General features: G+C 40.7%; 1 protein-coding gene across 15 annotated transcripts in view; it reads left to right on the forward strand.

The window, feature by feature from the left end:
- HDX (highly divergent homeobox) overlaps nucleotides 1-13274 on the forward strand; it is an 82302-nt gene that overhangs the window by 8998 nt on the left and 60030 nt on the right. For 10 of the 15 annotated variants that reach the window (XM_039488346.1, XM_039488341.1, XM_039488345.1 and 7 more), the window contains 3 exons: nucleotides 627-665; nucleotides 5552-5698; nucleotides 11447-12571. In XM_039488346.1, the coding sequence (XP_039344280.1) occupies nucleotides 5552-5698; nucleotides 11447-12571 (1272 nt within the window). In that variant the 5' untranslated portion in view covers nucleotides 627-665. Of the gene's footprint in view, nucleotides 1-626; nucleotides 666-1091; nucleotides 1291-1865; nucleotides 1976-5551; nucleotides 5699-11446; nucleotides 12572-13274 lie in introns of all 15 variants that reach the window. The other 5 variants (XM_039488354.1, XM_039488353.1, XM_039488348.1 and 2 more) reach the window with 3 other exon arrangements.

The following is a 13274-nucleotide window of genomic DNA, read 5'->3' on the forward strand; positions in this document are numbered from 1 at the left end:
TCACTACCCACATTAGATACATGTTGGACAAGAAAATGGACATGGGGGAAATATCCAGATAATGCATAATTTAAGTTGTTGCGCTATTAGTTTAAAACATTATATATAAACTTAAGTGTGTGTGTGTGTGTATGTATATAAATAAAAACTAAAGGGATAAAATCACTGCTCTTTCATTTCTAAGATTTCTGTTCAATTTAATATAATTTCTGAAATTTAAATAAGTTTGGTCTCAGCTGAAATCTGTATTGTAATGTCACAATTTTTAATTTAGATAATACTCTGCTCTCTAAAGAACCTTTATACTAATTGAGATTAAGCCTAAATTTGTTCTGCCTCTGGAAAAGAACAGTATTTAAAAGTTAGGACAGATTAATTGGCAGAGTGGTGTGGATAAAGTGGATGTTCTGTCTTTATTTCTGTCTCCATTGACTAGGAATATCATTGGATAGGTCTTTGAATGAATGGATTTGTCATCCATAGAAATTTAGTAAATGAAAAGATACTAAAATTAAGGGGGAGAAATCAATGCAGACCCATTTGTCGGGTCTTGCTCTTAACAGGTTTATTTAATAAACCTTAGATGCAAATTGCTCTAGTGAACTAATGCTCATCTGTTCTCCTAGGGCTGGATCCTGCATTCCTTGGGCAACCAAAACCTCCAAGTAAGTTAATGATTCAAAACATAACCTTGCTATATAGTTTGATTCTGAAATATCTGTAGGGTTATCTAATAGTCATCCTGGCAGGAAGTAGGCTCTGGTGAATCTGTTTAGATAGTAATCCTGCAAAGCCACTGTTGAAAGTAATATCAGGAGTAAGAATCCTACCCATCTTGGAAAGTCTCCTGTTTGTTATGTCTGTTGATTATCAAGAACTGTTGCAGAGAGGGAACCTGATCATTTAGTGACTTTTTGTGGGGTTCTGTGCAAGGGTCTGCGTACTGCTTGTCCTGGCAGGATTGAGTTGTAGTGTATAACTGCCACATTTGTGCAGCACCATGTATGATGTTTTATGCAAATTATTTAAATAGGCTAACTTATGTGTATGGAAATTCACACAACTATTAAACACCATAAAAATTGTACAAGTTCAATGCAGGTGAGAGGCATGTACTTGAGAGCCTTGATGGATGAAGTTATCTCTCAATAGAGCAACTGCAGCAGAAGGAGGGGCAAGCTTCTTACACACACCGGCTGCCAGTATATCCCAGCACAGATATGTTGGGAGAGGGAGAATTCTTTTAAGAGTAACAAGTAGTTCCAACTCCATGGTCATTTTGAGACTGAGGTAGGCTTCCTGAAAGGATGTTTCTTTTAGTACATTTTTACCCTTTGGGGGATTACATAGGCAGGGTCACCAACTCTGCGCTCACAGTCAAAATTTCCCACATTGTTTGAAGAACAGCAAGAACAAACTCTATAATTAAATGCTCCATCCTGTTCCTTAGAGATATCTACCGTTATCTAAAATATACAGGTACTAAAAAAAAAGAATAAAATAAATACTAGCCTAGATCTTAATTCACTTCTAAATGCAACATTTTCTAATATAAAATTACTTCAAAAGCAATTTTAGGGTCCTCACACAAACTTATATTTCTCCCTGCCCCTTCCCACATAGGCGATCATCAGGACTTGACCCCACAATATTCAGATCCACAGAGAGACCTCTTCTACATGCTTTATAAGAGGAACTGCTAGGGCAAGCATGCTCTTATCATTTAAGTGAACCAGCCCATAGAAGGAGACATAACATGCTTTGCCAGTTATACAACTGTTCGTGACATTACTCCTGGGGGAATTCTGCAGTACTGCGCGTGCGCAGAATTCATGTCCCTCACAGATTTCTTTGCTTCCCCGCAGAAGAATGACTTTCTGACAGGGAAGCGAAGGGAAGTTACAAGAGCAGTCACACACCATTCCCTAGCAGTGCAGGTACATCATTTCAGGCACCTGGAGCAGCCAGCAGAGAGGTAAATCACTGTGGGGCTGGGGACACCCAAGCCAGTGGCTCCTATCGTGAGCTGGGATCAGCTGCTAGTCCTGTCTGGGCTGGAGGTGGGAGAGGACAGGACTTCCTCTTCCCCTGCAAAGAGTGGCTGGGGCTGTGTCAGACTCACCTGCAGAAACCTTCCCCAGCTGCAGGAAGCTCAGTATCCTCCCCTGCTTCCTGCCCCCGTCGCTTGTCAGCTGTGGGAAGAGGGGTCATTGTATGGGGAGCTGCTCTCCCATCCACCCAACCCCTGTGCATCTAGATCTCCCTACCCAGACACCCCTTCCAAGCCTTACCCTCTACAACCAGAACCTTCCTAGACCTCCATACCCAAATCCCACTCCACTGAACCTCAACCCCTGCACCTGGAACCCCCACAATGAGCCTCGGTGCATCCAGATCCCCCCATACCTAGACCCCTGCACTGAGCTGCCTGCACCCAGATTGTCCCACACAGAACAATCTCACCTCACACCTGTATCCTCCACACTGAGCCCCTTCACACTTGGATCCAGCCTGGTTGAGCCTGACTTCCTCACACCTGGCACAGAGGGGCAGGGCCCCAGGGTGTTTCTGGGGCAGGTCCAGGCCTTGTGCTGTGTCAGGGTTGGGTGCAGCCTTGCCGCTGAGTCTATGTCCTAGGGGTGGATGGGGACCTGCAGGGTGATCTTCCACCTTCCTGCAGCCAGTGGCCTGTGCTCCCCACTGCCATGCTGGAGCCTCTGCATTTATTTATTGACAAGTAAAACTTGCAGACTTTTTAATTTTTTGGCACAGAATGCCCTCAGGAGTATGACATACAGCAGCATGTTGAGTTATCAGGATTTGGCCTCTGGCTCTGTGATGAGAGTGGGTTCTAGTTGTGAGAGTCAGCATCACCAAGTCTAACAGATCAATTTGGTCATCTGTAGGAACTGAACCTGGGATCTCTATCACTTGAGTTCCATTCATATAGAGGCAGCAGAAGACTCATAAGCTTGTACACATGGTCTAACCTCCAGATAGGGACAAAGAGACCCAGGGTTACAAATACTTCTTCAGAAAGGCAGTGTGAATCAGTGGATGGAATTTAGGCCTGTCATATCCAAGAACTGGGTTCTATTTCTAGCTCTGCTTGTGGTGGCCTTATGAAAACTCTGTTACCTTATTTGTAAAATGGGTGAATGATAGTTGCCTCCCTTCTGAAAGGGGTGTGAAGTCTTGCTCATTGTTAGTGGAAGAGATGGCTCTCCTACCTCTTGCCTTGTACTTTGTTGTACATTTCTCTAGGCTACAGAGTATTGGGAGGGATGGTCTCTCCCTTCCCCCTGTGTGTGACATTTTACTAGTTCTGCCTGGTGCGTGATAGACCTCAGTGCAAAAATGCATGACACATGGCATGTCTGTTAGTGCTGTAAACAACATAACTTCTGTTAGACAGACAGTTTGAGGTAAGGGCGGGGAGGTGAAATATGGTATGGACAAATCATCTTCAGTGTGCACTGTTGGAAGGCAAGGAATTAATCACCTATTTTTTTAAAGCTACATACAAAATCTTTGTGAAAATGCCTCTTTTTTTGTCCGTTATTAGCATTTGGAGGAAAGTAAACTCTGCCATTAAAGCTCTGACCTAGGGAAATAATAGAATTTTACCACGAGTCCTTAACATTAATGACTGATAATATTGGTGGTGAAGCACCCTGCTGAAGTTGGACAGAGTTCAGATCACGATATTAAAAAAATTCCAATCATATTGTTTTGACACATACATTTAAAGAAAATAAATCTATAGTTTTTCAGCCTGCTAGTTTGTAAAGGGACAGTGTTTTCAGTTAAATGTAACATGATTTTTATTTTTATTTCAAAGAATTATTTTGCTGAGGGTCAAGTTTTGTTCTCTTGTTCAGCAATGTCAGTCTAATGTTCTGTTTTTGTATAAAACAAGCTGAATTTGTTGTTTCTACATGAAGTTTTTTTACTTTATAGGAAACTAATGATTGTGGTCATAGTTAAGATTCTGTCTAATATCTACAAACAATTTAAATGTTTAGATGTTTTAAATTTTATTTTGTAATTAATGTACAAAAATTATTGTAACAACTTTCTCCCTAAGATATCCCAGTAGCTGGAATGGATTTTTTTTTCTTCTTCTCTCTTTTCCCACAAGATGGACTTTTTTATTTTCTTTTTACTGTGTTCTACATTTACTTAAAATTTAAAAATAATTTGTATGGTCAGTTGTTCTTTGCTCCCTTAGGCACTATATCAGCTACTTCAAAACTGCCATCATATGCTGTCTTGCTCTTCTCCCACTGCCACCTTTTGCTTAAAGCCAAATAAAGGGCCCAGTCCTGAATTGCATGTGCGCTCAAAATTCCCACTAATGTTTTGGGTGCATAAGGATAGTAGGATCAGGCCATAAAAATGTTAAATGGTGATAAAGCAAAAACATCCTTTGAGATAACAATTTCATCTTGCCAGGAGTGAGGTTTTTTTTGGATAATAATGTAAAATAGCATTAGGTTTATGTGGAGTGTGTATTTTTAATTTTATGGAAAAGGTGAACATGTAGACAGGGGTCGGCAACCTCTGGCACGCGGCTCGCCGGGGTAAGCACCCCGGCGGGTCAGGCCAGTTTGTTTACCTGCTGTGTCTGCAGGTTTGGCCTATTGCGGCTCCAACTGGCGTGGCCAGCACATCTCTCAGCCCGCGCCGCATCCTGCTGCCCCCATTGGCCTGGGATGGCGAACCCCGGAGAGTGGGAGCCACCGCAGGTAAACAAGCTGGCCTGGCCCCTGGCGAGCCGCGTGCCAGAGGTTGCTGACCCCTGATGTAGACTTTATGTCTGGGCTAGTACGTTTTTATGGAGATTTAGCAAAGTTGCCTTAGGGTATGTCTACACTACAGCTGCAGTGCTGCAGCATAGACCCTTCCTGCATTGACTAAAGGTTTTTTCCATCAGTGTAGTTCATCTGTCTCTCTGAGAAGCAGTAGATAGGTTGACAGAAGGATTCTTCCATTGACCTAACAGCTTCTATACCAGGGGTTAGGTGGATCTAACTACTGCATTCAGGATGTGAAATTTCTCACAGCTCTGAGTGACATAGCTTTTAAGTGTAAACCAGGCCTTTACAGTTTTGGTTAAATGTTTGATGAGTGTTCACTGCCCCCAAGGTGACAGTTTGACTTCATCTCATAGTTTGTGCTGCTCTGTAGAGAATTTACTGATTGTTGTTACAAGCAACATTGGCATCTTCAGGAAGAAGCCTTTTAAACTGAAATTAGTTAGAAGAGGTTTTTTAGTTATTATTGCTATAAAAAGGGGACAGCCTTTTTTTGTTTATATAGTTTAACAGCTCAGGTTAAATCCATCTCATAAAGGAAAACCACTAACATAGTTTGTATCAGAAGTTCTGAAAAGTAAATAAAAATATCAGTATGGATGAATTTTTTTGTTTTGTTTTAGGGGAAAAAAGAGATGTGTACCCTAGTTTTATGATTGTTTGGATAAATGAGTAATTTCTACAAGTATTAAAATATTTATTCCAACTTTCAGAGTATCTTCTTTTATTTTTAGATGAATCTGCGTTCTGTATTTACTGTAGAACAACAAAGGATATTACAGCGTTATTATGAAAATGGAATGACAAATCAAAGTAAAAATTGCTTTCAGCTCATATTACAGTGTGCACAAGAAACTAAGCTGGACTTCAGTGTAGTCAGGGTAAGTACTGAGGCCTTCCACACTTGAATTTACGTAATTATTTAACAAGTACATTTGTTTACATAAAATATCTGTAGGGGATGGAATCATTAACTTTATTTTTTTAAAAGGCTTCCATCCCCAGCTGTAATATATGCTCATTCTTTCCTGAGAGAGGGTTGCTTGTAGTCTGTGTTCCTATGAACACTTTTACGTTATTGAAGTATTAGTAGGGACTTTCATACTGTGCAAGCAGTAGATTATATATCACATAAAGTGAATGTTGTTTATATCAGGAAGCCACTTTGAAATAGAATAGAAATTTTGTATCCTTTAAAAATGACATTGAAAGAGATCTATAAAACTGCTGTGTTCCTTGTCATAAATAGATGGCATTGCTGCTTATTGGTATTACATTTATCACTAAACAATAATATCATTGAGTAGCTTAGTGCTTCTGGGGTCTCTTCTGAAGACACTGAATTCCATGGGAGCAGGATAATGCTCCCCCTATGAAAGAAGAGCCATTTTGTATATGTTTCACAAGGCAGTAGAAATCATGAAGCAATAGTTGAGGGTTGGTACAACAATCAAGCAGGCAGGAGCCAGATACAAGCAGCTGCAGTGGGTACATCTACAACACTGTGTGGGAGGGAGGAAGGAGATAAGACCCATTTTGTTATTCCCAACTCTGTGGACCCAGAACCATGTAGGGGAGCGCTCCTTCCCTCCCATCGTGCCCCCCCCCCTTCCAGGGGCACCAGCTTCTAAGTAGCCTTGCCTCTCTGGAGAAACCTGAGCTCAGGGTAGGGGTGGAAAAAAACCCTAGGAAGCCCACCAGAAACTCAGACTGGCAGGAGCAGACAAGTAGCTGCAGTAGGGAACTTTGGATGCTTTCAGTAGTTTTTGCTCTGGACATTCTCTCCCCTATGCTGATTGGCTGATTGCTTCAGGTCCCTCACAGTCTCTTTGCCTCACTCTACTCCCTGCCTTCCATTCCTCTTCTTTCTTCTCCAATCCCCTTTACTCTGTTCCCTGCAAGTCCATTCTTCTTTCAGTTTTCTGTCTGTTTAGCCATCGCCTTCCTGACGAAAGCATTTCCACAAAAATTGGGGCAGTAACATGCCATTTGTGGACCAACATACCTCTTGCTCTGCTGGCATTTTATAATCCCCACCTCCCCTTGTCTCTTCTGTCTGTTTAGACTGTAGAAGCAAAGACTATCTCTTACTATGTACAGTGCCTAGCACAGTGGGACTTAGATCTCAGTTGAGATGCACAGATGCTACCACAATACTAGAAAATAATAATAATAATGTAAAAGTCATACAGAAAATGCGATAGTGTCTCTGATGTTAATCTCTGTATTGAGTCTTGATTAGTTTTATGGGTTAGTATATTGCCAACTTGACAAATTCTTGAATTGGCTTGGGGATAAGGTAAAGACTTATTCTGAGATTCTCTTTAATGACTTATTTTGGTTCATGATACCATTTTAAAAACAAAAACAAGATTTATGACAAAAGTAGATGATGCAATATATTGTTTCTTTCCAAATTAGGACCTGTACAGCCAGTCCTGGAAAGAAAGAGGATTTTTTTCTTTGTTGGGACACTTAAGCATTCAAACCAAAATGGATTTGGACATTCCCAACATAGAAAGTTCAGAAATAAGCTATTTCTTTACAACTACAGTTATGTTAACTATTAAAGTATTTTATCAAAGCAGTTTTACTTCAATTTCTTGTATATGTTTTAAAATAACTGTTTGATTTGACAATTGAGTATTAATTTTGCTGAATGATGAGGTGATTTTTCTATTAGTTCCAAGCTGGGTTTTTAAAATATATTTTACAGTTTTTCTTTTGATAATATCCTTTTCAAATTGAAATGATATCTGAGTAGAAGTAAAACAAATAGTGCCACAGGATGCAATAAGTTTTCAGATATCCATTTCAAATTAATGTCTGTGATTGTGAGCTAATTGGGAGAGAGATTAATTTGCTTTTTCCTGAAACTTGTGGCTAGTCATGTTTGGGTTGGAGGCTGCTTGTTTCCATTTAAGAAGAGAGCAGAACTAAAAACATTATGGGAGGAATATAAACCCTTGCTAATCCAAGCACTTATATATGTAACTATTGAAGTCAGTGAGATGATTTGCATGCTTAATCATGTGCTTAACTTAAGTGCTTTGCTGGATCGGGGGCTACGTATCATTACAATTGTTAAATTTGTTTTTATACTGATCATTAGAACTTGTAAATGAGATGTCGTTATTGGTATCATTCTGTATTTTGCATGATACATGGTAGTAGATGGGTAGTAATGCAAAAAACTGCTCCCTTCTGTTAACATGAGTGTCAGACTACTTTTTGTCTTGGGGTGAGATTTCCAGTGAATTTCCGTAGATATGAGGTTCAAATATTAAACTATAAACAGCTATGTGGGTGTATCAGAATGTAAGGTGGGGTTGGCTGCCCTTTTTTTTATTTTAAAGTACTTGTATAAAATCCAGAGTAAGTACAGAATAAAACCTCCCTTTTGTTCTGTATAAAACTGATCACTTGGTTTGCTGAATTTTCAGCTCTTGTTTGAGTTAACTGGTCACCATTTTGCTGCACACCAAAGATCAGCGAAGTGGCACAGCAAAAAAAATTGCACTATATGATGTATGTATACACTTACAGTCTGTTCCTGCATCCATAGATGTCCAAGGAGTTTTGTCACTAACCTGAATGCGAGCAGAAGGAAGCCCTTATTTTCTAGTGGATCCTTAATGTCCATAACTCTCCTCTTTATACGGAATCATATAAATTGACAGTTACAAATCTGAAGTCAAACTTAGAGCTTGTGTACACTTAAAATGCTAGTGGTGCATAGGATGACCAGACAGCAAATGTAAAAAATCGGGACAGGAGGTGGGGAGTAATAGGTGCCTATATAAGAAAAAGCCCCCAAAATCAGGACCGTCCCGATAAAATCGGGACATCTGGTTACTGCAGCTGTGCCACTGCAGTATTTCAGTCTTGATGCAACTCACGTGATGGGAGGGGTTCTCCCATTGGATCGGTCAGTGGAAGAATTCTTCTGTCAGCCTATCACTGTCTACATGGGGACTTAGAGTGGCTTAACGCCGCCACTCAGGGGGGTGGATTTTTTTACCCTGACCAACATAGTTAAGCCAACTTGATTTTTCTAGTGTAGACTAGGCATCAGTAGGAGGAGACAGGATGGGTGAGGTAGTATCTTTGATTGGACCAACTTCTTTTGGTGAGAGAGACAAGCTTTCGAGCTACTCAGAGCTCTTCTTCAGGTCTGGGAAAGGTACAAAAATGTCACAGCTAAAGAGAAGGTGGAACAGGTTGTTTTGCATAAGTAGTTAACATATTGTAAGAGGCCATTCAATGTGGAGTGGACAGTTAACACCGCTGCAGTCATAGGACAAAAAAAGGAGGATTAATGGGTTACAGACTGTTGTAATAAGTCATAATCCAGTGTCTGTATTAAAACCGTTATTTTTAGGGTCTAGCAAAGTTTTATAAATTTAAGCATCATTTAAATGTGTTGTGCAGGTTTCCTTTGAGGATGAGGCCTGAGAGGTCAGATATGGAGTGGTCTGAAAATTGTGATATTATGTGTCTTTTATAATTTTTCTGCGTGAGTTCATTCAAGAGCATAGTGATTGTCTGGTTTCACCCACATACTTGTAATTGGGGCACACATTGTGATAGGCATGTTCAGTACCTTTGTCTACATTTAATTTAAGCCTGGGAGTTTGAATTCATAACTTTGCTAGACAGTAAAAATCATGGTCTTAATAAAGATACTGGATTTATGGCTTATTACTACAATCTGTAACCTATTAAACACTGGTTCTATGACTGCAGAGGTGTTAAGTGGCCACTTCACCTTAAATGGTCTCTTACAATACATGATAACTACTTATGTTAAACAGTCTGTTTCACCTTCTGTTTAGCTGTGACCCTGAGTACTTTTTTGGGACCTGAAGAGCTCTGGGCTAGTCTACCCTGGCAATACTCCCAGTGCTCTAAAAAACCCACCTCCACGAGGGGCGCAGCTCCCAGCGCTGGTGCACTGTCTACGCTGGTGCTTTACAGTGCTGAAACTTGCTGTGCTCGGGGGGTGGGTGTTTTCACATCCCTGAGCGAGAAAGTTGCAGCGCTGTAAATTGCCAGTGTAGCACAGAAGTTGATCCAATAAAAGATATTCTCTCACCCATCCTGACACCAACATGGCTACAACAACACTGCAGACAACTTAATACAAAAATCTTATGAGTGTGTAAATTAATCTCACCTCTTTCATGGTAAAGGTTGTTTGTGTAGTACTGATATTGTAACACCATGCATGCTGTCATAGGCGCCGACTTTCTAATGTGTCAGAGGGGTGCTCCCCTCCCACCCTGCCTGCACTCCACCCCTTCCCGCAAGGCTCCACCGCCATCTTGTCTCTTCCTGCCCCTCCCCCACCCTTGCTTCTCCCTCCCTCCCTCCCTCACAGTGCCTCCTGCATGCCGCGGATCAGCTGTTCCATGGCGGGCGGGAGATGCTGATTGATGGGAGGCACTGGAGGGAGGCGGAGGCGCTGATAGAGGGACTGCCTCCCCCCCCCCCAATGGGTGCTCCAGCCCTTAGTGTTCCCCACTACCTTTTTGTTAAATATATTTTCATTCATTAGTTTCCTACTTGATGTATTTTGTTTGAAACCAGTAATGGGTTTTTGGACCTTAAGTACAAAATCACTAAAGATCTCTAGCTTGTTCTCTTCAAAAAAGAGACTTTTGCATAAAACAGCCTCCACTGTTTTAAATATCTTGTATATAATTTCATATTTTTTCACTCTTAGTTACAGAAATATCTGTAATGGGAAATTATTCTGTCTGTTGAACCTAATCCCCTTAGTCTGTATTATATTTGTGCAATCAAATCTGTTTCTCACTAAATGCAGCTCTTGAGGTATATAATTTAAAAAGTTAAATTAAAAAGACCAACATTTTTACAATTCTTTTTTGACCAATCTTCAATTCAGTCCGTTTGTGTTGGAAAACTTTTCCCCTGTCTTGGGATTCATTGGTACTTTGAGGACTATACTTGTGGGTTTTTTTATTTTTTATTAAATTAAAAAATAAGAGAAGATAGAAGTGTCTGTAGTATGGCAATTTTGAAAACATCTCAGCTATTGGATAGTGAAGATACTGATTATGCTGAATCTCTCAGTATAGTTACTGGTTTCAGGAGTACCTTATTTTAACTAGATGTAAAAGTTGAAATTGGGAAGGGGAAGGAATTAAACACCTAGTGTATCCTTGTTTGGTTTTTCGTCACAATAAAAAATGAAAGGTAAAACCAAGTCCAAGTATGTGGAGGACAAAACCGCAAGCTTCTGCCATATTTATGCAAAGATCATTTTGGGGCAAGAAGAGGGGAGATGCAACAAGTTGTATATTCTTTTCTGAGGTGGGCCAAAACTGGAAATCTTCACTGTACTGAACTTCAGGCATTTGGATAAAATGGGACCTGGATCCCCATTATCTGTGGTTTTGATTTTTGCATAATCAAGACATGTCTCTTTCCCCTTCCCCCTTGCAACTATTTTTGACGCTACCCATTTCTAATATATCAGTAATTTAAATATTAATTGTAAAGACTTATATACATGCGGAAGTCTTTGCAAGATTGAGGCTTTGAATATTAAAAAAAAAACCTGACTGTGGCTAACATTCTTATATGTTAATATTTTGTATTTGCAGACTTGGGTTGGCAATAAAAGAAGAAAGATGAGCAGCAAGAATGTTGCAGAATCTGGAGGCACCCCACCAAGGACTGTTCCTAGCACGCCTACAGTGCCTCCAGAAGTAGCAGTCAGAAATGTGGTAAACATTGCTCGATCCCAAAGCCAGCAGTCTTCTTGGACATCATCTAACAATGATGTAATAGTAACTGGTATATATAGCCCAGCTAGTTCATCCAGCAGGCAGGGATCCACGAAACAGACTAATGCTTCAATGACTGAGATACATAAAAACTCTATTCAGAGACCACCTGGAAAAAGTGATACAGAATTTCAGCAGCAGCATATCCCTGTAGGACGACAAGTATCACATTGTAAAGGTGCTTCGCTGCTCCTGGGGGAAAAAACTATTATTTTGTCAAGACAAACAAGTGTGTTGAATTCTGCAAACTCCATATACAATCATACTAAGAAAAATTATGGTGGTTCATCAGTCCAGACTGCAGAGTTAGTGTTACCTCAAAAGCCAATAATATGCCACAGGCCATGTAAAGCTGAACCAGTGGGGTGTCAGAGGTTACACAAACCAGAACACACAGCCTTTGCATCACACATCCCATCTGGACAAAGAGCTAATGTTCGAGACCCTTCTTGTAGCACACAAAACTTGGAAATTCGTGAAGTTTTTTCCTTGGCAGTTACTGATCAACCTCAAAGAATTATGGGAGGAAATACAACACAGAAACCTTGTTCGGTCGAAGGCAGTTGCCTGTCCATTGCAATGGAAACAGGAGATGCTGATGATGAATATGCTAGAGAGGAAGAGCTTGCATCTATGGGAGCACAAATACAAAGTTATTCAAGATTTTGTGAAAATAGCAGTTCCCTTCGAGTGGAGAACCAAAGCACAGCTTTGTCTGGACCAGGCAGAAATGTGAGCTGCAGTTCACAGATGGTGAATGCCAGGGACTTGCCTGACAATGTATTATATCATAACAGAGACTACCGCTTGCCTCCACGGACCTCATTACATACACCATCCAGTACACTGTATAGTACTGCTAATCCATCCAGAAGTAACTTTTCTCCTCATTTTACATCTTCAAATCAACTGAGGCTGTCGCAAAACCAAAACAACTACCAGGTAATCTGTACCTTTATTTTTGCCTTTCAGATTTTCAAGACTCTTCTTCTGTGAAAGCTGAGAATGTAGACTAATATATCTTGATCCATTGATGAAAGTTTACACTGTTCCTTGGCACTGTTTTCAGGTTTTCTCCTAAATGCTATGAGCTGAGTCTGGCATATAGGGCAAATCATATCAGTCGCTCCCTCCTTTTTGAGTGCACCCATCCCCTCTCCTTGAAATGAAAGTTTTGAATTCATTGTTAGAAATGGTAAGCATCAGTTCCTCCTTCTTTTCCCCCCCGCTCACCAAGCTACCATCTACTCTTTTGCTTCCTGTTTTTTGATGGCGATTGGGATCTCCTTCCAAGTAGTCAGGGTGTTGGCAGACACCAGTTACAAGGGTGTGAGTCCTTCATCCTTGCAGTTTAGTTTGCACCATTTGTGTTACAGGAGATTTAATGAGGGCATCTCCAGGACCCGGGTTGCATCTCATGCCCATAAAATATGCTTACAGGGGTAAAGAGAGAGGAGAAATGTGAATGCAGGTTACTGGGGGGCAGAAGAAAGACCTATGTCCAGCAGTGGCTGGAGCGTTGCAAACCATTGTGGATCCATTTGTTGGAGGAAAAGAAACTGCAGGAAACATCAGAGTTGGTTTCAAAGTGGCAGACCTGCTGTGCTTTCCAGTATAGTGCAGAGCCTGGAACCTGAGTTAAGGA

The sequence above is a fragment of the Mauremys reevesii genome, linkage group 9 (genome assembly GCF_016161935.1).
Source record: "Mauremys reevesii isolate NIE-2019 linkage group 9, ASM1616193v1, whole genome shotgun sequence".
NCBI lineage: Eukaryota > Metazoa > Chordata > Testudines > Geoemydidae > Mauremys > Mauremys reevesii.